The sequence below is a fragment of the Oculina patagonica genome, chromosome 2, assembly GCF_052425735.1.
Source record: "Oculina patagonica isolate OP01 chromosome 2, crgOcupat, whole genome shotgun sequence".
In the NCBI taxonomy this organism is placed as follows: Eukaryota; Metazoa; Cnidaria; class Anthozoa; order Scleractinia; family Oculinidae; genus Oculina; species Oculina patagonica.
Genome location: NC_135759.1, coordinates 28,396,609 through 28,424,210, shown reverse-complemented (window position 1 = coordinate 28,424,210; position 27,602 = coordinate 28,396,609). Strand labels below are relative to the sequence as shown.

General features: G+C 37.9%; 1 protein-coding gene across 1 annotated transcript in view; it reads left to right on the top strand.

The window, feature by feature from the left end:
* LOC144643928 (serine/threonine-protein phosphatase 6 regulatory subunit 3-like) overlaps positions 1 to 21,168 on the top strand; it is a 30,792-nt gene extending 9,624 nt beyond the window's left edge. Inside the window, exons 15-31 of the mRNA XM_078503325.1 lie at positions 320 to 384; positions 2,156 to 2,271; positions 4,109 to 4,194; positions 8,682 to 8,768; positions 9,558 to 9,655; positions 9,797 to 9,854; positions 10,789 to 10,863; positions 11,564 to 11,619; positions 11,726 to 11,904; positions 12,191 to 12,347; positions 13,338 to 13,423; positions 14,584 to 14,626; positions 15,388 to 15,504; positions 15,957 to 16,067; positions 17,316 to 17,367; positions 17,609 to 17,733; positions 18,941 to 21,168. Of these exons, the coding sequence (XP_078359451.1) occupies positions 320 to 384; positions 2,156 to 2,271; positions 4,109 to 4,194; positions 8,682 to 8,768; positions 9,558 to 9,655; positions 9,797 to 9,854; positions 10,789 to 10,863; positions 11,564 to 11,619; positions 11,726 to 11,904; positions 12,191 to 12,347; positions 13,338 to 13,423; positions 14,584 to 14,626; positions 15,388 to 15,504; positions 15,957 to 16,067; positions 17,316 to 17,367; positions 17,609 to 17,733; positions 18,941 to 18,998 (1,569 nt within the window). The 3' untranslated portion in view covers positions 18,999 to 21,168. The remainder of the gene's footprint in view (positions 1 to 319; positions 385 to 2,155; positions 2,272 to 4,108; positions 4,195 to 8,681; positions 8,769 to 9,557; positions 9,656 to 9,796; positions 9,855 to 10,788; positions 10,864 to 11,563; positions 11,620 to 11,725; positions 11,905 to 12,190; positions 12,348 to 13,337; positions 13,424 to 14,583; positions 14,627 to 15,387; positions 15,505 to 15,956; positions 16,068 to 17,315; positions 17,368 to 17,608; positions 17,734 to 18,940) is intronic.
* Positions 21,169 to 27,602: the final 6,434 nt, after the last annotated feature.

Below are 27,602 nucleotides of genomic sequence, written 5' to 3'. Positions count from 1 at the left end.
GTTATAAACACAGGGCCGTAACTAGCAAGAGGCAAGACGAGGCACTTGCCTCATCTAAATTTTTACCCAAAATTAAAAACAAAATATGTTTTGTTGGGAAAACAATCCCCAGTTGAACAAGATTGATTTTTCTCAAGAAATACCTCATGAAAAATGACCCTGAAAGAGATTCCTGGCTTCTAGATTTCAAAATTTTCCGGAGGGTATGCCCCCAGAACCCAGTAGCAAGATCTTGCCTTGTCTATGGCAAAGGTCTGGTTACGGCCCTGAAACACTGTCATTTTTTTCACTGTTTGTTTGTTTGTTTTTTCTCTGACAGTTATTTAAAGATTGTCAAATTATACAAAGGATACTCCAGGAGTGGGAGGATCTTGATTCAGAAAAGTAAGTAAAAAGGTTCAATTGTCCAAAAATGTTTGCTCCTGAATTGCTGGAAGACAGTGTAGATTGTCATCTTGTGAAACTGCCCAGTTGATGTAAAACTTGATCAGCAGGGCAACAAAGTCCTGCATTACTGTCTGGCTATCTTCTCCTGTTTCTTATCACAAAAAAAAAATCAAAGATCTCTTCGAGATATCAACTATTTTGCATGAAGTATGAGTAGAAGGTTTATCCTGGGCATTGTTGTTCAAACATATCATGGAAGAATTCAAACGTCTTTCAGTTCAAGCATTTTTTTTTTTTTTATTTTCACGGAGGAAATGCTGTATTTGTCAGTCGCGACGGCTGGGTGCTTTGCGACTCATATACTTTGGCTTGGTTTAAAATAGTAAACTTTGACGCTTGCCTTTAATCGAAATAGTTGTTTCCTTTCGAGTTAGAAAGATTTCTACTCGGCTTAATGCAGGGTTCCCGATAAAGGTTACACACGACAGAGTTACCTTTTGTCTCGTCACGCAATCTTAACCCCACATTGAGAAGTGAATCTTCGTTTGGATATTGCCAAAAGCCGCTTCTCCTCGCGTTATTCTTTACCTTACGGCTACACATGCCATTTCTAATGGCTACATTTCCAGTAAAACAGTTGCTGTTTTTTTTTTCTAATGGCAATGCATTAACTTCTGAACAGAAGCAAAAACTTTTAGCGTTTACTGCTTCCACCGGAAGTAATATCACAACAGGCTACAAAAACACTTGTAAATATCACTTCACACCTGCATTGAATGATGTTGCAATTCTAAATTGTGCAACTCAGCAGAAATAATCAATTGTCACGAAATGAGTTCCCTTTGGTTAACTATTAGCAACGTTTTAGTGTGTGAAAGACTTGTACCAGTACAAATTTGCATTGTTAATCATTTTAGGTTAAATTAATATTAGCGCCTAAAGACTTGTACCAGTACAAATTTGCATTCTTAATCATTTTAAACTTCGTTGCCTTCGAGTGCTGAACCCCTCACATTCTTAATTGGTTATGTCACGTAAGATTTGGGCTACTCATGTTTTTAATTGTTATATAACGTTTGTAAATTTGACAAGTCACGTTTTTATATACAAGATCGCAAGTGTTGATGCACTACAGTCCCTTGAGACTTTAACAAAAATGTGCGGAATTTGGTCCAAGGGTGACAAGCTTCCTCACTATATCTTTTCATTTCGCTTGTAAACAAGCAAAATGTCGATAAAAACAAGGTTCCCATGATCAATAGAATTACAGTCTAATCTCTCCTTACGGACAACTCTGTAGCACAGACAGTGCTCTGTCCTTTAAGTGTCCATATTAAAGAATCTGACTCTATAACAAAGGGGATGTGAATAAAGTCTGGAATATTTTCTTTTAACTTCTGCAAATGTTTGAAGTTTGAAGACTAGCTGGCAGACTGTAACAGCAACTTTTGCACTGAAAGTTCAACGCATTCCAATTTCAAAATGATGGAAAGGCAATATAGAGACTTCTCCCGAAAAATTGAACCTGATCTGTGTTGATATGCATTTGCAGGCTCACTTGAATCCATTCTAGTTTAAATTTTTGCCCGCACTCAGTGTTTATGGTTAGCATTTTGAGTGCGAAAGTTTGCGTTATGGTCTGATCTGTTAAACTTCAAATGTTTGATGAGCATCCATGCCAATTAGATCATGTTTCGGGGGCACGTGTTCACACTTAGATACAAGCGACGGTATTGAAGTACCTTTTTTCTTGTCTTGTTTCATCTAGTGGTCAGGCCAACCAACATAAAGGATATATGGGTCATTTGACAAATGTGGCAAACAGTATTGTTCAAAGTGTAGAGAAAGGAAAAAACAAAGCTACTCTTGATGCAATATTTGCTGGTGAGTCATTGGTCAATACATACATATCATGTGGTTTAAATTTGTTTTTGGTTTAAATTTTTCAAACCAGATGATCTTTATTTTCTTTTGTTTCATATTCATTATCATAATTTCAAACAAAGGAAAATATAAATCAAACTGGTTTGACAAAATTTAAACCAGAAACAAATTTAAACCACAGCACATGAGTCGGAGTAAGGGCTGGTTGCACTTATCAATGCCTCTTGTTAAAATCAGAGTATTCCCTTTGTCCAGACTCACTTGCTGCTCACTAGGTTTCCTTGCACCATGTCCCACATTCTTCTACAATATTACAAGACAGGCCCGTAGGGTGGGGGGGGGGGTTCAAGGGGTTCGAACGAACCTCCTGAAATTTTTGAAGTCGGCATTTTTGGTAGGTTGAAAAGATACACAAAACAAAAAGACTGGGACCAGTCGATTACACAGACGACTACCTTCCTTGCCAGGATTATCGGAGGAAGCCGCAACATTTTGGCACTATAATGAGAAGTTCTATTCTTTTGGATTGGTTCATTGATGTTCCTATTGCTTTCCATCCTTGTCGTTGCGCCCGCGGCAAGCATTGCAAAAAAATCCTTACCAAAATTTCTGAAAGTTAGAGAATTACCCCCAGGAACAAAGGGATATTTTGTACTTGCTAAGACATGGAACATGTTCAGTAGTTGTTTCTAAAAGACATAATTGTATAACATATCAGATAATTCATCATTCTTTCAATTTCTTGTCCACTCATCCACCCTGCATGTAATTTTCATATTTGTGTTTTGAAAACTGTCTAAATGCACATTAAATGTTCAAGCAAGCAACCGTCTACAATATCCTACCGGTATACGTTGGATCAATAGTGATCTAATCGGTTTGACATATAGAAAACTGAATTTAAAAGCAGAGACAGATACCACGTAGAATGATTAAATTTGTTATGTACTATATTTCGGCTGACCAAACCAGCCTTCTTCAGGTACAATGGAGTTTACATTGGCTGTGTTTGAGTTTATACCGGTATGTGGTGATTATGGCTGAAATATAGTACATAACAAATTTAATGATTCTACGTTGTATCTGTCTCTAAATGCACACACTCATTTCTGAACATTTCAGAATTTGCTTAGAATAAAAATTATTTTCCGAAGAGCTAATATTAAAGGAAAATGCATTCCACCTCAGAAATGATGTCAAAATGCAGGAAATGGCACTTGAGAGAACCTAAATTTGCAAAATTTCCTGGGGGCATGCCCCCAAACGCCCCTAGAGGCGCGCCTTCGGCACTTGTGTTAGCGCCTCCAGCGCTAAAAATACCTCCCAAAAAATAAAAGAACCCCCCTCAAAAGAATCCACCCTATGGGCCTGTTACAAGATTTTACTATTAACTTTGAGGCTCTTGTATTTCATTGAAGTTATTACTCATAGCATTTCGCTCTGTACACAAGTGTAACATAACACAAATTGACATCTTCACCCGTAACATCGAGTGAACTCAGTCGTAGCAGGTGCTACGGGTTAGGGTCCTTAATGACAGCCCTAAGCAGTTTAATAAGTATTCATGATGAACGTTTGAATGAATGCAGAATTTTATTAGCTTAAGCCAACTATTTCTCAGTATTCCAAAGACAGCATCCAATTTAACATGACACTTCAGCATGACGAAGCATAATTAAACCTTAAACCACTCTGTTCGACTTCTGTATCTAGAATCCAAAATCCTATTGTTGCAGCACCATGCCTTGCAGCACCTATGTCAACAGTTATTATTAGTCCAATAACTTTTTATTCCATTCCAGTCCAGAGAAATGTATTGATTGATGTTGACTTTCAGACTTGCCAGAGAAAGTTCGTGAAAGATGGAATGCATTTGTGACTGGAAAGTTAGCAGATGTTAACAAACAAAACTTATCTGAACTGGTGAGTTGGGAAACATAGGAAAAACAAAACAGGAGAGTGGGTGGGTTAATACCTCACATGACCAACATGCTCAGTGTGACACACCTAAATCTGTTAAGTGCATTGTTTTTGGTCCTGTGTGTTTTAAAAGAAATGGTGTAGCTTAAAAAAATCAGGTCAAAATAACAAGTTTTAAAACAAGTCTTTGTTCAAGGATAATGATGATAAATCTGGATCAAAGGAAAGTTCAAATGAAACTAGTTTAAAATCATTTTGACCTGAAATTATTTATTTTAAACTATGACATAGGACACCCAAGCAGGTGGGACCCAGGTACCAGTTCCAGGATACACAAGAGTCAGTACCTGCCTACTTTCAAATCTAACATAAAGAAATTTACTTCGTTGTGTTCTTTTCTGCCCACCTACTCTCCTTTTGGTGCCTTCCTTCTTCAAATTTTAATGAAACCCCTGCCAATGTACATGACGAGCTTCTTGCAACTTTGAAATCCGCAGCAGGGTATGGGTTGTACCGTAAAGTTCCGTGTATAAGCCGCACCCGTAGATAAGCCGCACCCCCGATTTGGATGGTCAAATTTCGGAAAAAATATGTACAGACAATAAAGTTTGAAGTTCAAGTGAAGTTCTATTGGTAAACAAACAAGGGCAAACAAGCACGGTTTCAAAACACTGACACTGCAGTTGTTGCATTGTTTAATATAAATTAAGTCTTACGAAAGCGAAATTTCACTTGTCATACCTCCTTTTTAGTTTGAGTTCACAATATCTTAAACTTGGATGCTCTCTTGACATCATTTTTTCGAGATTATCACTTGTAAACACTCCTGAAACACTTGTAATTCGTATGAACCGTACGCGAATGATGAATGCTTAGTAGCCAAGCTTTGAAATGTAGAGAGGAGTCTGGGCATTAAAAACAAGATGGCCGCACTTTCTTCAGAAGAAACCATGTTTTCAAAGATTTTGGAAACTGCTACCCGCAGCAGGATAAAAACTTCATGCAGAAAAGGAGTTTGATAATCCAAAAGATTCATTTGCTGTGAAGGTCAATAAAAAAGCGAAGCGGTTGGCCAATTTTCTTGTGAGTACTTTCGTTTAACTTGGTGCTTTCTCCCCGGGCCCCGGGGCTTTCTCGCACGCGGCGGAAAGACATGCTTCGAAGTGACCGGCAGGCTTCACCGCAAACAGCTTTGCAGAAGAACTAAAAGGCAGTGAACAACAACAAAGTTTTCAGGTTGTTATTTGTTTGTTCAGTGACGTCTTGAAAAGTTTTTTATGAATATTAATTAGGCCGTTGAGAACTTCGAATAGAGATGTTTCCGTAGATAAGCCGCACCCCCGATTTTTGACTTGAACTTAGAGAAAAAAGGTGCGGCTTATACACGGAACTTTACGGTAATTTCCGGTCAGTAGTGTTAAGTGGTTTTAGCGATCTGTCGTGACCGTGTACTTTGCGGTAATTGTGGTGTCGCAAATGTCACGGCGTGAGTAAATGAAAAAGACCAGATAATCTGGACATTTATGGAAGATGATCATGCGGTGTGAATATCTAACTAATAATACGGGAAACAAGGGTGAGATAGAATGGCGGCATGTGCGTGAGTCATCTCATCACAAAGTGTTCGAACCTTCGCTTTCTGAGACTACAAATCGGTGTGGTGTTTCGAATGAGTTGCCTTGCAGACTTATTCAAAACTTTTGCAGCATAGAGCCCGGTATTAGATGTAAATCGTGGAGGTAACAATCTACAATCTAGCCGATCGTAAATATGGCGCGAAAGTCGATCGGCGAGAGACATCGTTTTCGTTCTTTTTGTATTCTGACCAAACCTCCGGCGAGGGAAAATCCGAAAGGCGATAAATTAAGCGATTTAGTTGAGTTCCACGCGGTCCGAAACTTACAAATTCACATCCTTCGATGAAATGGTGGGAAGAAGTGAGTTTCCCGCCATCTTGTGCGAACGCCGCTGCAGTTTCTTAGTCACGCTGCAAATCAAAACGTTCACACGACTGCATGAGGATATCGACTGTTTGGAAATCGACGACATGGAAAATGTAAGTCCTCATGATTGCTTTTTAAATGCTTTAGTTCTTAACATTTATTAGAAAAAAATTGGCATGTATCAACTTACGAAATTGTACATTTTCAAGGTTTCGCATTTATTGATACATTTTTTGTCCACTTAATACACTGAAAAATTTAAAACTTTATAAACGGAAGCTAAACTCGTAAATTTAAATCTTTAAGACCAAATACTGTTTGGTCAGCTTAGCCTCCTCAGGCTGTGGCTCTGTGAAAATTGTTTCTCCATGCAGGTGTTTCATTGAACATTAATTTTAATCTTTAACTGCAAATATTTTTGGCTTTTCCCTGAAGCAGCAGAGCAGCTTAGCCTTTTTAGGCTGTGGCTCTGTGAGAATTCTTTCTCCAGGTGTTTCATTGGGAACTTAAATTCACGCTTAATTAAAACATTAAAAAGAAATAATTAAAATATTTTGAACCAAGTATCTTTTGGCTAAATATCCCTAAAGCAGCAGAGCAGCTTAGCCTTTTTTGGCTGTTGCTCTGTAAGAATTCTTTCTCCAGGTGTTTCATTGGAAACTAAAATTAAAAATTTAGGCTGTAACACATAATTTGAACATTAATTTTAATCTTTGACAGCACATTTTGTTTGGCTTTATCCCTGAAGGAGCAGAGCAGCTTAGCCTTTTAGGCTGTTGTTCTGCGAGAATTCTTTCTCCAGGTGTTTCACTGGAACTAAAATTAAAAATTTAGGCTTAAACGCATTGAACATTAATTTTAATCTTTAACAGCAAATATTTTTGGCTTTCCCCTGAAGCAGCAGAGCAGCTTAGCCTTTTTAGGCTGTGGCTCTGTGAGAATTCTTTCTCCAGGTGTTTCATTGGGAACTTAAATTCACGCTTAAAACATTAAAAAGAAATAATTAAAATATTTTGAACCAAGTGTCTTTTGGCTAAATATCCCTAAAGCAGCAGAACAGCTTAGCCTTTTTTGGCTGTTGCTCTGTAAGAATTCTTTCTCCAGGTGTTTCATTGGAAACTAAAATTAAAAATTTAGGCTGAAACAAATAATTTGAACATTAATTTTAATCTTTGACAGCACATTTTATTTGGCTTTATCCCTGAAGCAGCAGAGCAGCTTAGCCTTTTAGGCTGTTGTTCTGCGAGAATTCTTTCTCCAGGTGTTTCACTGGGAACTAAAATTAAAAATTTAGGCCTAAACGCTTTGAACATTAATTTTAATCTTTAACAGCAGATATTTTTGGCTTTCCCCTGAAGCAGCAGAGCAGCTTAGCCTTTTTAGGCTGTTGTTCTGTGAGAATTCTTTCTCCAGGTGTTTCATTGGGAACTAAACTTAAAAATTTAGGCTTAAACACATTGAACATTAATTTTAATTATCTTTAATAGCACATTTTGTTTGGCTTTTTCCCTGAAGCAGCAGAGCAGCTTAGCCTTTTTAGGCTGTGGCTTTGTGAGAATTCTTTCTCCAGGTGTTTCATTGGAAACTCAAATTGAGGCTTAAAAAGTAGACATTTAAAATTAAAGTCTTCCAGGCTGAATATTGCAATTGGTTGAATCCTAATTATTAAATGTCAACCTATCTCAAGTTGATTATCTCAATCATTAAGTTGAGTATTTAAACATGTTACATTTCAGTGTTACGTTCCGGGTCCCGCAAAGCTTCATCGTGTTTGGCCCAAAAGAAACGTTTTGCGAGTGAAAAAGCCGTCACGCCGCTTCCGGTATCTTTTGAGGCTTTTATAATTTTCATCAGTGTAAATCTATTTTGTTCCCGTATTTTTTGATGCAAGACATTCTAAGCGTCTGAAACTTTATCGCGAGTTAAGATGCCGTTGCGCTTTTTGAAACCCGTTTCTTTGAGGATAAGAATAACATTTTATCTGAAATGAGAATTTTGTTCTTACAAGAACACAATTGAGCGCCGGAATTTGTTTTGTTTCGTAACCGAATAAGCCGCCATGCTTCCTGAACTACATCCCATGGCCAATTGGTCGGTTTTGCAAATAATTTTGGGTTATTGTCGTCTTTAGTTAATCCGCTAGTTTCCTTGGTGAATGTTGTATGTTTGCATCCTTGTTTTTCGGCATTCTCGACTGTCAGTACTGTGGTATATTTTATCCTGTATTCTGTCGATCAACCTGGTTTACTTGACCATTTGCTGACAGATCGGTATTCGAGTAAATTGATTCCTTAACACATCTCTGGCGAAGAGGCGTCAAGGAATTTCATTCATACGTGTCGAAAAATCTAGACCCCCTGCTAATGTTCTGCAGTAAAACTGCAGAACATCGGCAGGGGTCAACGATTTCAAAGTCGCATGAAGCTCATCATGCGTCATGAAAAATTTTTTCCCCAGCTGAAAACTGCAGCATTAGTGGTTCTGATGTAGTCACCGCTGTACATTATTTTTTTGTCGCTAATTGTGAATTTTAATTCTATTCTTTAGGTTGGTCATCATTTTCAGTCTTCCTCGGATGATGATGATGATTTCAAGCCTATATCTTTCTTGCATACAGAGAGTTCACTTCAACAGGTACAAATCTAATTATAGTTAATCGTAAAGTGGCAACACTTTTGATTGGCAATAGTATAATAAATTATGAACATGTAACAAGAAAGTCTGTTGCAGTTCATTTTTGATCTTAGTTAATTTCTTATTTTAACTAGTTAGTTTTTTCTAACTAGTTGATTTTTAATACTAGGTAAATAATAGGGTTAGGGTATGGGTTGGAGTCACATATTTAAAAAAAAAATTGAGGTTCACCCAACGTTTTCTATGTGGCGAAGTGGGCAAGGGGTTGGACAGCAAATCCAGAGGTTGAGAGTTCAAATCCAATGCAGGTTAGTAAAAAGAAAAAAAAATTGGATGATAGTACTTAGGGGAGGGGGATCATAGCAGAAATTAGGGGAGGATTAGTAAGGATGGTGGGGGGGAGAGGGGTTATGAGACATCAAGGGAGGGGACGTGTTTTACTATTTCTACTTATTAACCTAGTATAAAAAAAAACTAGTTAGAAAAAAAACTAACTAGTTAAAATAAAAAATTAACTGAGATCAAAAATTAACTGCAACATCTACATTACATGGAAAATGGCATGATCAAGACCATGCAACACAAAGTCAAGAGGATTGTAATAATTACTAATTCAAAATGTAGATAGAGGGGCGACCACACAGCTGTTTCGTTGGTTTGTTCATTCCTGTCTCTTATTGTAGAGGGCCATGCAAAGTTCAAGAAAATACTTTTCCATATAGAAGGTGCATAAGTTGTGGAATAAATGACAGCAATTACCTTATTATATTATTGTTCCTTTGTCTGTAGGCATTTTCACGGTATCAAATGCAGCAGATAACAACGGAATTCATGGACACATTTGGCCTTGATGAAGATGAGTTCCAAGAACCAGACAACTCAATTACGTTAGTGTTAAAATTATTGTCTTTTAATTTGTTTGCAATGGTTTGCAAAATTATACATCAAAGATTGATTTACTCTCCTTAATGCATGATAAAATTTTGGCTGCCTAATCGATCATTGGTTTTTTGTTAACTTTGATGCAGGGGACCATTTGACAGAATTGGAGATATCAGTTTTACAATAAATGCCCATGAAGATAATGTAAGTTTGGATCAATATTCCTAAGTATGTTTTCCTTAAAGCCAAATGGCAAGACTATTTTTATATATATAATTATATCAAACCAAATGGTGTTAAAGCTGAAAATGTAAAATCAGTTAGAGGGGCAACAAGTTAATTAAAAGTTGGATAACTTCAAATTTAATTTTCTCTCGCGGGGTCAGCTTGATAGCTTAAGTTTCAACAAGTTCTTATTAAAAATGTTACCATGCTATGAGTTTTTTTTACTTACTTACTGCCCTATACGCCATCGGCGCTAAGGGCAGTGACAAAGTTTCTCCACACATGTCTGTTACGAGCTTTCTTCTCGATGTCTCCCCAGGTGTTGTTTAGGGTTTTAAGTTCACTTTGTACCATCCGTCTCCAAGTTGTTTTTGGTCATCTGCGCTGTCTTTTTCCTTCAGGTGTCCAATGAACTACTGTTTTTGGAATAGCTTTCCCTTCCATTCTAAGCACATGTCCTATCCAGCTCCAACGCCTCCTTCTTATAATAGTTCTCATGTTCTCTTGGTGACATTGGGCAAGCAGATCTTTGTTGGAGATAACCAACATGAGTTTTTTTTTTTGGTAACCTTATTTTTGCCTGTATTGCTCAAATGTTCAGCTGAAAATCTCTCTCTTGCCCCAACTGGTTGATTTAGCAGTGCTGGAAATAATTTTTCTTACTTAAAGGATATGTGTCCTTCCAAACTTTTATTTTGAATGGACATATTAGAAAATTGGTCGGACATCAATTCGCATTTCAAATCAAACACGTTAAAAATGTTCCAAGACGTAGTCATGTAAGTTCTCGGCCATCCTGTCTGAACATATTGCAAAATTGGCCGAACATTTTGGCAAATTTAATCGGACAATGTCCGATGACCGACAGTAATTTCCAACACTGTTAGTGAAATGTTTCTCCTTTTCTACACAGCCCAACGCTGCGTTATTTGAGGCATGCTGTAATGAGAAAATTCAACAATTTGATGATAGTGGGAGTGATGAAGAAGTAAGTGCCAATTCCAGAGTAGTATTGCATGACAGTGTCCAGCAATTAACTGTTAAAATAGTCAGCGCGTGCCGCCTATTATTCCAGAATAGTTTTGATTAACGGCGAACGGATTGCATGATTTGTTTCAAAAATTCAAATTCAATTTGAATATTGGAAATCACCCAACCGTAAACACGTGAACCTGTCAAAAATTAACCAATCAAATTCGATAATTTTTGACAGGTTCACGTGTTCATGTGTTTACGGTTGGATGATTTCCAATATTCAAATTGAATTTGAATGTTTGAAACGAATAATGCAATCCGTTCGCCGTTAATCAAAACTATTCTAGAATACTAGGCGGCACGCGCTGACTATTTTGACTGTAACTGTTAAAAAAGCAATTAACTTTCAAAAATATTAGAATAGTGTATTCTAAAAAATAGGAAGGGGTTGTCACAATTGGTACCACTGAAGAATTTCCTCCCGCAGGGTTGAATACTGAGTTAAGAAGACTGAAGTATTCTTAAAGCATTATCTTTTAAGATATAATATAATTTGGACTCGGTATGTGTTGGTGTTAACAAACAGGGTACTGGTATGTTGATGCTGCTGTTGTTAGAATTAACTTCATGTTGTAAATATTATAATCATAAAATTCATATATATTGTCAATTTCTCAGAGAAATGAAATGAAACTTTTATTGCCTAAATTTAGGATATTTGGGAGGAAAAGGAACTCACATTTTCATCTATTGCGGAATCAAGGCAAAGGTTTGTGGCTTGACATTTGGTGTTTTACCTCACAGTATGTACTTTCAACTACACAGTGGTATCATAGAAAATATAAACTTGATTCTTGCCATTAATTTTACTGCAGCACCCTGTCACCTGAAGGAGAAAGTGACAGCGAGAGTAGTGATAGTGATGAGGATTTAGAGTCACCTGGTCGTAAAGCTCCCAGTGTCCCATTTGAGAATGGTAACAGTCCCCAGGGATCTCCAGTAAAGCAACCTCCTCCGACTACAGACATAAAAATGGAAGTAGATCCCACTGATGGTATGTTAAGTACAGTGCTTTATTGAGGGCTTTGACAGCAGCTCAATGAAGACTACAGTCATGTGTGTGTGACTAAGCTGCAAAATGCACAAGGTGTCAAACATGAACAAAATGGATCAAAATTTCTATGTCGTGCACATGCAAATGTTGAAAAGATGAAGTTGAAAAGATCTTGAACACAGTTAACAACTATATTTCAAGGATGTCTGTGATGTATACTTATGGTAAAGAAAGCTGCAGCAGCATTTTTATCAGTGTATGACCATGAGTATGATATGTTCTGCAGCATGGCCCCTTGCATTTGAACTGGAGGAAGTGGCTGCAGATGAAGCTGTGTCCATGGATGCATCAGACGTAGGCTGGGGAGAGACACCAGTGGCAACAACAGACACAGGATGGGCAACGTTCGATAGTTTTACTGACATCAGAATGGCTCCCAGCAGGTTTGTACTTTGCCAAAAAGGATTTTTTTTTTTTTTTTTAAAAAGACAATCGTTTCAGGCAACAGCCCTTCTTTGATGGTAAATAACATTGCCAAAAAAGCACAACAATATATTTACTACCAAAGAAGGGCTATTGCCCGAAACGTTTGGTTTCTTTTTGAAAAATCCTTTTTGACACCTTCCATCCCTAGTTTATTTCACTCTTATTTTTTTAGTGCCACACAGTATTTGCAACTTTTGTTCTTATTATCGAGGTTTGTACTTTGTTTACTGGCAAAGTACACTTGTTGTATTATATCGTACATGAGAGACAGTGTTTCATCATATTTCCAAACACCACGCTTATCACAATATTTTTGGTAATGTTTAATAAATGAGCAGCAGTGTTTTATCAAGTTTAAAACACGAGGCGCAGCCGAGTGTTTTAGACTTGATAAAACACGAACTGCGAATTGTTTGAACGGCTTCAAAATCTCCTGATGTAGATCAACTCATTCTTGCACTAATATTTAGATTTGGGGTTATTTTGGCCTAGAAAATTGGACATAAAGTTTAGCCCTGTCTTTATCAGATATAAAGACACTCATTAAACATTAATTTCCTTTGTATTTTCTTTATGAATTATTAATGAGTTTTTGAAGCAAACTTTAAGTAATATATCAAACACAAAAGGCAGTGTTTCATCTGAATATCCAAACACCGAGAAGAGAGTTGAAAATATGACGTGCAACAGAGGATTTTTGATGATAATTCAAGGTGTTTGGAAAGCCAATGAAACACTGTCTCGACTGTTTCAATAGAAACTGACTGACTCAATAGAAACAAAAACTATGGAGTAAACAGAGAAATAAAATGGTAAAAATCTATGTTATTTAAGAACAGGTATCCAAACTTATGAACGGCATAGTCATGAATGGCGCAAAAGATCTTTTTCATTTAGGAGGCATTGTACTCTCAAAGCTGACTATATTGATTTGTGTTATTATTCAGTGAACCTTCAGAGGAAGCAGTGGACTCTCCAGTTGCCATGGAAACAGAGCCAGCAGGTCCTACTTCACAAGCAGGAGCAGCATACAGTGAGTGCAGTATTTTCTCTCAGGACGTAGTATGCTGTTAGTATAAGCATCCATGTTGTCGGTAATAATGTACATGCAACCTTGATGATGAAACATTTTATGCAATATCATGTTGGATGAACTGGCTGCGAAATCAAACATGGTTGATCTGGCCAAGTTTTGTATGGCTTCCTTTATCATATTTTTTCATCACTCTTGTCGGCTTCATAGCTAAAATAAGAGAGAACCCGGAGAAAAACCCTCGAAGCAAGGACCAGAACCAACAACAAACTCAACCCACATATGACACCCAGTCCCAGGGTCCGAAATTCCCTTCCGTCCCTGCACTGCTGGCGACAATTTACTGTCGCCCCTGCACTAAGTTCTTTGAAAAAAAAATTCGAGCCAATATCACTTTTCACCAACACTAAATTATATTCCAACTATCCGCTTCTTTCGGCGCGCCCAACATTCTTTCGCTCATGGTCTTTCATCTGCGTGTCCGCCGCTGATCTTTACTTGAAACTGGTAAGGCTACAGATGCAAAAAACTTTGTGGAAGATTTAGAATCAACCAGGCTACTAAGCTACACGTCAAACGAAACTTCTTTTTCACTTTTGATGAAAATACATTCAGAAAGTTGGTGGAAATGATGTTTTTATATTATTAAAGAGCGGAATGTTTGGGTAAGATGTAGTATTTCCGTTTAATGTTAGAGAGTTAACATTCGATAAAGAAGACTTTTAGACTTACTTATAGGCGGGTACAGCATTTCTTTGAGTGATTGTCATCGTTGTTTTGTGGTATAAGTAGCTGTTTTTGGCATATGATGGCAAAAATACACAAGAAGAACAAGTGTTTCGTCTTTTAAGTGTAAAAGGAAAGTCAATCAAAAAACATTGGCGACCAGAAGTTGCATCTGGCGACTAAAACTTCGGTCCGGTCGCCAGGTGGCGCCGATGTAAAAAATTTAATTCGGACCCTGAGTCCGGGAATCAAACCTGGGCCACATCAGTGGGAGGTGAGCACTATCACCACTGCGCCATCCCTGCTCCCCCGGATAATAATAAAAATGAGTTCTGAGTAACAGATCTGTCCTAGCTAGGTTGTAGGTTTAAATCCTTCAAAAGCCAACTGTTTTCTTGTAACATTGCTTGTATTCTTTCTTTGTTTTCCTGTAGTTGTCAAAGAGGAGTCCAAGCCAGATCAGCAGGATAAGCTAGGGTATGCATTGAAGCTGTAACAACACATCAGAATTAACATTCAAAACTGTTACATCATCTCAATGATTTATGTATTCACCAATCCCTATTCCCTCCTCGTGGAGAATGGGGACACTGATCCTCCTCCTCCAAGCTACCGTGTTTCTGGCCGCAACCTCTGCCTCCCTCCATGACTTAAATTCAAGATGACCTTTCTCCTTATATGTTGTTCTTCACCATGTCTTTCTCAGCCATTCTCTTCTATGTTTGCCTTTGGGTGCCCATGCTAGCACTTGCAATCTTGGGATTTTTGTCCAATGACGATTTATATTTCAAACAGAACTTATTTTCCCACTATACAAGTAGACAGGACAGAACAGTTTGATTAGTACATTAGTGAAGTAAATGTAGGATAGAAGATGTACACATTTACTTGACTCAAAAATTTCAATCTGTAAGATACAACCATGGGCTTATATTGGTAGGTGCTTTACAGCTGGTCCCAGTTGTTCAAAGGGTAGATAACCATATCCACTGGATAAATCACTATCCACTGGATATTAAAGTGCTGACAAAACAAGCTACGCTATCCACTGGATAGGGATTTATCCAGTGGATAGCGTTATCCAATCTTTGAACAACCGAGGCCTGAGCTTTTGGGTCTTATTTCAGAAGAGGAAGGGGGAAGAGGGTGATATTTTTATGGAGGTTTATTACTGGGGAAGCATGCTGCCTGATTGCTTAGTTGAATCTAACCATGCAACTTTTGAACCTCTTGGACAGAACACAGGGACTAGTATCCAGTGCCGAGGCTCTTGGAGTTGCAACGGATGAAAATGAAGATGAATCTGCAGACAAGGCAGCACCATCACCAGCCCTTGATAGAGCAGCACTGTACAGGTCAGCAAGGCATTGTTTGTTTGCAGACATGTGTTGAACCCTGTCAAGAGACAGCTTAAAGCCCAAGATTAACAAATATCAAGGAATTTATACACTTTCTACAACATGATAACATGATTTGTGTCATTATTATACATTGTAGTCACTATCTAAGAGCCTATAGTTAATTCTGGGAATCAGCCCAACCTATAGATTATTCACTAATCTGATTAGTGAATAATCTGTAGGTTGTGTGCACAATGCATGATTTCCAAAGCAATGTGGGAAGCATCTTACAGCGAATTAAATTCATGGCTCGTCGATTCGCTGCTTTAACCATTAAGGTCTTGGTTAGGGTTATCAGCCAAAGCTGGATAACGCTCCGTTACCTCGACCTTGATTATTCCAAAAATCTCATCCAACAATACTAGCTCTTCCAAGCTGATATAGGTGTATTGTTCCTTCATATTCAGGTGTGAGGGTCAACCAAGTGACAGTTCAGCTCCACTAGCGACAGATGATAGTGATGATGATATCTCAGATGATGAAACCACTGGTGTGAAATGTGAAGACGTATTTTCCAGGTGAGATAAACAGTAAATCAATTTATTATATAAACTGCAGTGTTATAGTGAGTGGTAGAAAATCGATAAAAATGGTATCACACATGTGTGGATAAAAATGATATCCACACATGTGTGATATCATTTTTGACCAATCAGCTCACAGAGTTTCCCTGTTTCAATGGTGAATGAGCCAAAGTTAATCGTTATTAAGTGGAAACATCTTCGGATCTTCCTCGTCAATCTTCAGAAATTTTCAGAAAAGTTCGGAAAGAGTTCGGAAACATTCGTACGACCTTGGGACAACATTTTGAAAATCTTCAGAAAATCGATATCGATTTGAACACTCAAAGATAAATTTCATATCTCCGCGCAACCATGTATTATCCTCTATGTAACATATCTGTTAGTAAGAAAGTGTACCTATACTGGTGCATGCAATAAATAATAATAATTTATAAGAGGGTAGAGGTGAGCCAAACTCACAAAATAAGGCAAAAAAACAGCAACAAAACAAAGCAAAACAAAGCAAAATCATTTGTTTCAATAACAGAATTGTGCCACAGGTCAGGAAACAGTCAGGGAAAAATAAATTTCCTGAAGGTCAGGGAAAAGGCAGGGGAAATTGACCTTTTGAAGAAAACTTAGTGATATTTGTATTTAATTGGTCAGAGAAATGTTATTTTTATTAGGGAAACGTCAGGGAATTTTACAAAATGATGTCTGTGGCAGCCATGAATAACATTGAGTTACATGGTGTATTCCATGGGAGGTGTGGTAACTGATGCTTAGTGCGCCGGACTCCGGATCGAGCGGTCCAGCTTGAGCCCTGGCCGAGGTCACTGTGTTGTGTTCTTGGGCAAGACACTTCACTCTCATAGTGCCTCTCTCCACCCAGGTTTAGAAATGGATATCGGTAACATAATGCTGGGGGTACCCTGCGATGGACTAGCATCCCATTCAGGGGGGAGAAGAAATATTCCTAGCCGCTTCATGCTACAGAAACCGGGATAAGCTCTGGCAGTATGGGCCGCATGGCTCGCGCCTTCCCCTTACATGACTCATTACACTCCACAGTCGTGTGGCCTCATTAGTAGCTAGTGTATTGAATGAAGGTGTGACAAAGCCAAAAAATGGTTGAAAGGAACCTACATGATGTGGAGTGGTATCTTCACTATCTTGTAAGCTTTTATCGTGCAAACAGCTTGTCTTTTTTTTTTTTACCTTACCATGACTTAATGGTATTTCAATTCTGGTGACATTTCTTAGGTTGGCAGAAGTAGGCACAACAGAGGAAGTCTCGGCAAATAGTGAAGTAATGGTAAGTAGTGTGAAAATATAGTATTAGGAGCAAATTACATGCCAAATCTGAACTGTGTACTCTTGTAAAGGTATTAGCTTTACACATGAAAAATGGAAAGGAGTTTCTATAAAATCCATTACTTAGTGAAGTTGTCTTTTGAGAAAACAGAATAATTATTGTTTTGCTTGGAAATTAATTTCCCTTGGCTTTTTTGCACAGGTAGGCAGGTTTACAAAATAACAATTTGTCTTTCTTGTAGCCGTTGAATAATGTTCATGAAGATAAAATGACAAGTACAAAACTGGACAATGGACCAGTGGACTTCACCAAGGAACTGGAAAGTCAGGGCTTAACAAAGAAAACTAAACTGGATCAAGATACACGGTAAATGTCCCAACTTTAATTGAGTTAAGTTTATTTTATTAAGTTTTACCAAATACTCGCTATTAAACTTAATTTTTGCAAAGAAATTACTTCTATGGATCTAAATGACAAACCATAGCTTTATTACAACCAAACTTGGTGTCTCCCAGGCGTTCTAATTTAATGTTGTTTTGTTTTTTTGTTGTTGTTGTTGTTGTTTTTTTAATTTGTTTTTTAACGTTACAAGGGAATGAGATCAACATTGAAAATTGTTCAGCCCAACAGTATTTGAAAAACCCGTATCACAATCCGTTTCAATCTTTTTCACTTTCTGCCATCCATACCTTCTTTTGTATTTGCTGTGTTATGGAAATGTTCCTTCACTGTATTAGACGGTAATTTTTATATTTCACCGAACTTTATGGCCATTTCCCATGCCTAATTTTGGCTAAATTCCTTGACACAGTCCCTTTAATAACAAGGTAAAAGTGAAGAACAGCTCCCAGGAAAAAACTGTCGGCTAACAGTTGGCGAACAAACAACAGATTTTACATGCATGAAACATGATATTTGAAACAATAAAATGGCAGGTAAACATGGTCGAAAAACTGTCGGTGTCCTGTTGGTAGACTGTCGGTAAACTGTTGGCCAACTGTTGGCCGACGATTTGCCGACTGTCTTATATGGGAGCTTTTGTTCACAAATGCCAATAACAATACAGTTGAACCCCGGTAACTCGAACTCTGAAGGGAAACGAAAAACAGTTTGAGTTAGCGGGGTTTACGAATTAACCGACTAAAAATGACTGAAAAGTGGGTCCAAGGGAAATGGAAGTTAGTTCGAGTTAGTGGGGCTGTTCGAGTTATCCGAGTTCGAGTTACCGGGATTCTACTGTATTATAAGTAAGCAAACTTATTGTTGTTACCCGTGAAGGTCTGTCTTTGGTATTTTTTACTTTGTCTTTGGTAACTGGTTGCTTCGATGTTAAATATTATGCAGAATTGTTATCCACTGGGTTGAGCACTCGTTCTACACTTTATTGGTGGGATGTTAGAAAATCATAACAAGAGATTGTAAATCTTAAAGTCAAAGGCATGCGTGCCTTACAAACCCTTTTTTGCGTTCTTTCAACATGATACAGCCCAACTGATTTATTAAACCAATATATTGTAGAAATAAATGGCCTTTTGTTGAAATATGTCACATCATTTTTTTAATTATGTTTTAGGTCACCCTTAAAGGAATTGGTGGAATCACAAACAAATCTAGTGAATGGCCCAGGCTAGATTTGTGGCTGCTTGTAACATTGTTAAATTTGTATGTTTATAGATGATGATCTGTGTAAAATATTTTAATAATTGCTCAGTCTGCTGAAAGTGGATAATGTGACTTAACAGCCCAGCCTCGTGTTGAACAAGTGTAGTATTCTTAACGCATTATATTCTAGAATAACTTTGTGTCTTTGTACACGCGAAGTTGCTCTCTAGTCGTAATAAATGAGGGGCTGTGCTAGTTTTTAATGTTGTACAAGCATAGTTGGCCAAGGTAGAATTTTCCTCTAATGGGTAGGAATTGCGGGCTCAGTTGTTCAAAAAACATGACTGACCTGGAAATTCTACAGTGACCAATAACTATGTCCAGTCGGGGGGAATAAATGCCAGTTTTGGCAAACCTTCGTTGAAGAACTCGAAGAATTTCCGAATTATTTCATCCAATCAAAAACTAGTGCGAGCGCTCACGAGTACGCCGAAAGCCGTCACGCGTACAAATACGTCATGTTGCTTAGCAACTTCTGGGACGAAAACTGCGGGCTCCATCACTTCTCGGAGGAGTGATGTCGCCATCAAATGGCACTTGTTTCCCAGACTGATGTCAATACATTGCTCTACAAACACGTGATCAGAACAAAGAAAATCTACTTGGAATTGTCGTAGTGTAGAATCCAATTTACAGAAAGAAGATTGTAAGCATTTAAATGGCAATCAGCTCGAAGTATAAACATTACAAGCCTGGAACTGAAACTGGGTCTGTGCTTTGAACAACTGATTCTCTTTTAATTACGTTTTGTTAATTTTATAGAATCGGAATGGCTGCACACTAATTTCAGCCTGGTAAAACAGTGCTTTTTATACCTTGCAAGAAATGGCCGTTTTGTGGGGCCTGTGATAAAGTAACTGTCACGCATTTACTGTAAATTCTGCCTGACCTGTGGTGAACAGGAAAAAACAGACATCCACTTCACATACACGTATGCTGATTTGAAATACATAAATTTAAACTTAAGCTGAAAAGGTAGGTTCGATTTCCAGCTATTTTGTGAGTCCGTGTTCAATGCCCCACACCACAAGAGAGAAAGATTTATTCGTTGAGAGGATGAAGAGAACTGGACTCCCAAAACAGCTAGAAATCGAGCCGAGCTGTAAGGGATGCTCGGTTGAGCTCGCCAAACTGCAACCAGTTTTTTTTTTTTTTGTTCTTTTTCTTTTTGTTTGTGGTTGAACAGTTTCTTCGTTCACTCACTTTTCGTAACTCTAGGCACTGGGTTAATTGGTATAGGTTCACGAATGTAGCAGTACATCCTATTTACCAGGGAGTTGTAAATTTGAAAGTAGCATCAGACTTCATATAATATAGTTCTTGTCGACCTTTTGTTAAGAAAACGAATACAAAAATGAATTATTACTGAAGCTAGCTGTTCGTGATAGTGTGCAAATGTTGAAATACATCTTAGAGATACTGAATTCCTGGAACACTTGTCTTTTATCGAAAGGAGCAGATATTGTTGTAATCGTAAGGACAAGTGAAGTGATGTACATAGAACAAACAGTTTTTTACCCTTGAAAGAATTTTCTTCATTGTACAATTTTGTTTAGGTCTGTATATTTTAGGCTTCTTATTCACTTCATTCAGAATCCATTTATGGCCTTCATGACCAACAGCCTAGTATCTCAAACATCTATGTTTCATCCATCTGTAATTGCTAGGTTATAACATTTCTGCCGTAAGGTGCAACAGTCTCTCGACCTGTCGTGTCTTAGGGCAATGTTTACCAACAAGAAAATTAACTTGAAAAAATCTCCTGACAAGAGTGTTTTTCAAGTGATGTTTTTGCATTGGTTGAACTCTGTAACTGGGGCTCGTAGCTCTTGCCAACCAAACTGAACATAAACCATGATATTTCCCTTTCTGCTAGTTACATGCTTTTACTCTGACCTCTGATTGGTTTACTGCACTTTACATAGACGTTGTGACTGGTTCTTTGATTTCTCTGATTGTGGACATACTAGTCATTAGAAAACCGCTCTATGAGGTTTAAAAGCTTTCTAAGTTGTCAATGCATGTACCAAAGGCTGTAAACGGAATGGATTTTCTCTTACTGTATTCGAGAGAGAGACGTCATCACTTCGTAATCATTACTTGGGTCTGTTACCCCTTGAATAAAATTCACTTTGTGAACTCTTTGTGCCCATTGTTTATGGAATAAAAGTTAACCCAAGGAAACCAACCTCGATGTCATTCCACGGAAGATGAAGCAGGCCGAGGTATTTCAGTGTGACAGTTATGGAATGATTGTTAGTGTGAGTGAGTCCAGGGTTTTCGTTTGAGGCCGGAGGGCGGAGGTATCGTTCGGTCGTTTCCCATTCCACGTCCGGTACTTTGATACCAATATTTGGGAGTTTTTTTTTATTATTATAATTTTTTTTTTTACTTGAGCATCTCATGAACTTACTGACTAGGGGATAACAGAAACAATTCGCAATGATAAACAACTGAAAATTCTGTTGTCGCCATTCTCCCTCCCCCTCCCCCTACCAACTGTCCATTTTCATTCAATATTTACTTTTTAAAGAGAACTTGATGACTCCAACCCTGCCTGGGAAACTGATTCCTGGGTTTCAGAAACGGTGTTTCGATGTGTTCTTATTTAAAAATTTCCTGGGGGAGGATACCCCCAGATAGGCTTTTGTACATTATGCTAGTATTTTTTCGAGCATTTTAGTGGCATTTTCCCGGAAAATTGATTTTTTTTCCCGAGAAAATAAAAAAGAAATGATTTTTTTAGAGAAAATGAAGACTAAAACGCAAAATTCAACTACAAATAACTTTCTAGAGATAGTCAACTACTTTCTGTACTAAGCCACGAAGATTATTTCGAGGATTATGTTTGTTTGGTTATATTTATGAACTTGTATACGTTGTTGTTGTTACTTACAACGCTTGTACGTTTTTGTAAGTGTTAGCAGTTATAGACCATGTTAAAAACTTTGAAATTAATTTTAAAAAACTGTTTGTATAATGAGCATTACCCGAGCATTTTAGTGACTTTTTTGGTGGAGACCGAGCATTTTAGTGGGAAAAATAGAGCATTAAGGTGGAGCATTTTAGTGGGGAAACAAAAGCATAATGTACAAAAGCCTACCCCCAGACCCCTGAAAACTCTGGTTACCCAGGGTGCTTTCCATTCGATGAGTTCGACCAGAAATTGCTGTGAAAATCAACTGGAGAGACGTGGCAACAAACTGGTTTGTTAGGGTGGAACAGCAAATTACGTAGCAACCAATCAAAGCGGGCCGCTTTCAAAGGCTGTCTTGAATTTGGCGGGAAAACAGGGAGCGTGCGGGAAGATGGCTAGTGAGCGAGCCCACAACGCCAGGCGAACCGCGTACTATCAACCCCATAAAGCAAAGCGCTCCGTGCACGACCAAGAAGGAGGACGCCTGGGGACGAGGTAATCGACAGTGTGTCGATTTCCAGTCTGTGTCGATAGCGATATCATAAGGGAATTGCTCACACAACGTGACTACCTTTCTAAAGCTTTTACTGTGCTGTTCCGTGCATTTCAAGCAAAAACCAGTTATACTTAGCAGTCAAGCTTCCAGGCCCAGTTCTAACCTCTGTGAACTGCTTGTTTCCACTTGTTTGTCTTTTGTCGGCGTTTAGACCCGTACCCCCGCGCGGCGTTCACCGCGGTTAAACGTCTGAGGCACTTTTTCTGTCTATTTTGGGGAATTTTGTTTATACTAAAGAGCAAGTATGAGCAAGGATAGATAAAATAGTTGCTGAGTGTATCGACCTGCAGAAGTTATCTGTGCTGATCGCTAGTGCTCTTATCAAATTAAGAACCTATTTAAGAACCTAAGTAGCCTAAAATCCCACTAAATACCATTTCTATAAGAACCTATTTAGGCTAAGTTGGAAAAATCTAGGTTCTTATACGCGGGTTTTTTTTTGCATGACGGCGCTGAACCGAGTCACGTACGATATCGAATACAGTCCGACCTCTATTAAGCGGCCACCTATTTAGCGGCCACCCTCCATTAACATGCTAAGTCCGGATTATTCCGGGATTTGGAGGAAAGGCCATTCAACCACTAATGACGTCACCAATTTACACGTCAGCAGAATTTTGTGACGTGCAACTTATAGAGTTTGGATAGATCTTTCCACAGGAGTGTCCGTCTTGACTATTGACTGCATTCTGACGGAGCTAATCGAAAAAAACGTGATCAGTTTTTAGTCATGGTCTCCTTTCCAGGGTTTTCCATTGATTAAGATCAAAACTTTTCAGGTCAGTAGAAGGGGTGCACAGAGTAAAAGATAGAGAGAATAAGAAAGTAGAGAAAAAGGAAAGGAGCAAGGAAAAAAAATCGAAACGGTTCAGCAAAAAAAAAAACGTCCAAATTTTGGCTTATGCGCATACGCCAAGTAAAATGTTGTACATTTTTACATGGAAATTGCATCAAAAACCTACTGCAGTGTCAGACATGTCAGAAAGTGCATTTCTAGCAAAGTGTAGAGAAATTTAGGACCGTAGAGCCAAGAAAATCGATTAACTTATGCTGCATTTCTTTATAACTTTTGCAGAGAGTTTCCGATCGTTTCAGATTTTTCAGCAGTGTTTTAGGTGGTATTGAGCTTTCAAATAAAAGAACTGATCTTAGCATTAATTCAGCGTTGTTGCAATAGCTGGCGAAAATACCCAACAACAATATTTTGATGCGAAAATTCAACAGTCAACTGTAGAGCAGTTTCTATCCAGCCGATTTAGTTGAAACTTGCTCACACGAAACCTAGGATAACTTGAACTTATTGACAGTAATTAGAAAAATATCTATCTTCGCGTTTTGAAAATAATCGCATTTTTTCAAAAAATCGGTTTTTCATAAAGTGTTAATTTCTCGCGAATGTTTATTTTTTTTGCTCTAAAATTAAAAGTTTTATAAAATTTGGTCATTTCTTATTTCGATTGCCAAATATCATAGAAATCGGCCTACGTTTACGTGCTTAAAATTCGACTTAAAAAAGAGCACCTTCAGTCCCAGAAATACCCGCGGGCCACCTTAAATTTGAGCCGTTCTCTGCAAAACAACTACGGACACACGCACGTAGTCTTCGCAGACGGAATCCTGGAAGGCTTTCATTTCAAACAAATATAGCAGAATGCTCAAAAAATCAAAATCAAAGCGCCAGACGCTCTGTAGTTAACTTAATATTCTTCTTTCTTGCAGAATATTATTGTTACTTTTATTTGTTACTTTAATAAATACCAATTCCGTCAATAGTGTGTTAGAAATAGTTTAGCTTTCTCGATTTACTTCCGTTCTGGGAAATTTTCTTCCGCTTAGACCTAAGAGCATGCGCAATAAAAACCGGAAGACCAAACAAACGCCTGCTTTACGCAATATTTTTCTTCACAACTTTTGTATGGAAATGAATTCAGGTAACGCTTTTTGTTATTCCATTGACAGCTGCATTGGTGGCCTTTTACAAATTCTAAAAGTTGTGGTAAAATCATGACAGCAAGCAACTTTGCATTTAAACTATTATCCTTAAATGCTCGTGGGATTCGTTCTTTTGAAAAACGGAAAGCAGTATTTGGATGGGTAATGAGACAACAAGTCGACATTTGCTTTATTCAGGAAACCTATAGTACTAAGGAAGTTGAAAATGTTTGGAAAAAGCAGTGGAAGGGTGAGATGTATTTCTCGCATGGTTCTGTACATAGCAGAGGCGTGCTTGTTTTAATTAAAAATAATTTGGAATTCCAAATCAAGTCCATGCGGCAGGACAAAGAGGGCCGTTTTATTTTTCTCGAGGCGCTGGTGCAAGATCGAAAGTTTTTATTAGTAAACATCTATGCTCCAAACAAAACGAGTGAGCAAACTCACTTTTTCGACAAAATCAAGGAGGAATTGGATAACATTGATATAGATGACGACTGTAGAATAATCATTGGGGGAGATTTTAATGTTATTTTAGACCCCAACCTTGATGGTTGTGGGGGCAAACCAAAATTAAAGGAATCAGCTAAGCAGATTGAGAATATTTGCTTACTGTACGATCTAGTAGACATTTGGCGACTTAGGAACCCAGGAATAAGACGTTTTACTTGGACACAGAAAACTCCTGTGATCCAAAGGAGGCTTGATTTTTGGTTAACCGATAATGCCTTGCAGGAGGAGATCGATCAGGTGAGCATTATTCCTTCCATAAAGTCTGATCACTCAGCCATTCTGTTGTCAGTTAATGGAATAGAAGAAAAATCACACGGTCCTTCCTTCTGGAAGTTCAATGCAAGTTTATTAGATGACAATGACTATGTAGCTCTAATAAACGATAGATACCAGGTTTGGGTTGACGAATTTAGGGATATACAAGATCCCAGATTGCTTTGGGATCTCATTAAATTCAAAATTAGACAGGAGACAATTTCATACAGTAAACGCAAAGCGAGGGAAAGGAAGGCGAAATTGACATCTCTAGAGGAAAAATTGACAATCCTTCAAGAGCTTTGTGACCAGGATCCATCTACGGATAATCTGAATAGGCTAGAGATTTTGAAAACCGAGTATGACCTTCAATATGAATACATTGCACAAGGCGCTATAATCCGTTCAAGGGCAAGATGGTACGAGCAAGGAGAGAAAAGCAACAAGTATTTTTTGAACTTGGAGAGCTCTAGGGGTAAAAAGAGCACAATCCGAAAGATTCTTAAGGAGGATCAATCTCTGACAACGAATCCCAAAGAAATAATGGCCGAACTTAGAAGTTTCTACTCAAATCTTTACCAAGTGAACTCTACTGGAGAAAGTGAAGCCTCATTAGACGCATTTCTTAACAGCGTATCCTTACCCACACTGTCTGAAATACAGAAAGAGAAGTGTGAGGTAGAATTGACTATCGGTGAATGTTTCAACATCTTGAATGGTTTTCAAAAGAACAAAACACCTGGTAACGACGGCCTTACAACGGAATTTTACTTAGCCTTTTGGCCTATTCTTGGAAAACATTTGGTAGCCTGTCTCAATTATGCACATAATCACGGAGAGTTATCTAACTCTCAGAAACAAGCGGTGATCACTTTATTAGAAAAGAAAGGAAAAGATAAAAGGCTGATCAAAAATTGGAGACCGATTTCCTTAATTAATGTGGACACCAAAATAGCCTCCAAAGCGCTAGCTAAACGATTAGAGAATATACTTCCTGACTTGATTCATTACAACCAAAACGCTTATGTGAAAGGAAGATCAATATTTGACGCCGTCAGGACCATTGATGATGTATTAGAATATACAAAATGTAGTGATCAGTCGGGTATCCTTGTAACAATTGATTTTGAGAAAGCGTTCGATTCTTTGGACCATAGATTCTTATTGAAGGTCCTTCGCACATTCAATTTCGGACCATCTTTTATTCAGTGGATTCGCACCTTTTACTCAAACGTGTCTAGTTGCGTAATAAATAATGGATTTGCGACAAGTTACTTTAATGTTGACCGTGGTGTGAGACAAGGGGATCCGTTATCCCCTCTCTTGTTCATTCTTAGTTTAGAAGTTCTAGCTTGCAGTATTCGACAAAATGACAAGATTCAAGGGATCAAAATTGAGGATGAAGTTGTGAAAATCTCTCTTTTCGCGGATGACATGACATGTTTTTTGAGGAATAAGTCTTCGTATGAGAACCTGATTGTTAATTTAGATCTGTTTTCGAGATTCTCAGGTTTAAAATTAAATGAGGAAAAAACAGAATTTTTTTGCTTAGGGGTCCAAAATTTGTCTAAATCACCTTCTTATGAATTTAAACGCTCAATTAAGATTTTAGGCGTACACTTTGATTATGATCAACTTTCTAGGAAAAAGGATAATTTCGAGGCAATTATAAAGTCTATTAAAAAAACATTAGGCATGTGGAAATGGAGGGGACTCACACTTATAGGAAAGATACAAATCGTTAAATCTTTTGCTATTCCGAAATTTATGTCGAAAGCGTCGCTTATTCATGTGTCTAAAGATCTCATACAGGCAGTCAATAAAGAACTTTACAGCTTTATTTGGAAAGGAAAGGATAAGGTTAAACGGTTAGCTTTGATTAATTGCATTGAAAATGGAGGGCTTAAGATGCTGGATATAGAATCTATGGTTCTAGCGCAAAGAATAATGTGCGTGAAGAAGTATATTGAGGACTATGTTAGTCCCTGGAAGATCTTCTTAAACCACTATTTGAAAAAACTAGGCGGAAAGTTCATTTTGCAGTGTCATTTTGATTGCCCAAAATTGCCCATATTTTTACCCGAGTTTTACAAAGATTGTCTTGCTGCGTGGTCAACTCTTTCAAGTAAAGAAGTGGTTTCGTACGGGGATGTTATGAACCAATACTTGTGGAATAATAAAAACATTCTATGTGAAGGTAAATCTTTATATCATGCCTTTTTCCGCATAAACTGTGGGATAAGCAAAATCGGAGATTTAGTCTCTAAAGACAATACGTTTCTGGAAAGTGATAAAGTTCTCAGGTCAAAACTATCACCTAGTCAATTTTTCCTTTTAATGGGAGTAGTCAGTGCCATTCCAAAGGAATGGCGCTCCATTATCAAGGGTGAGAGTATATAC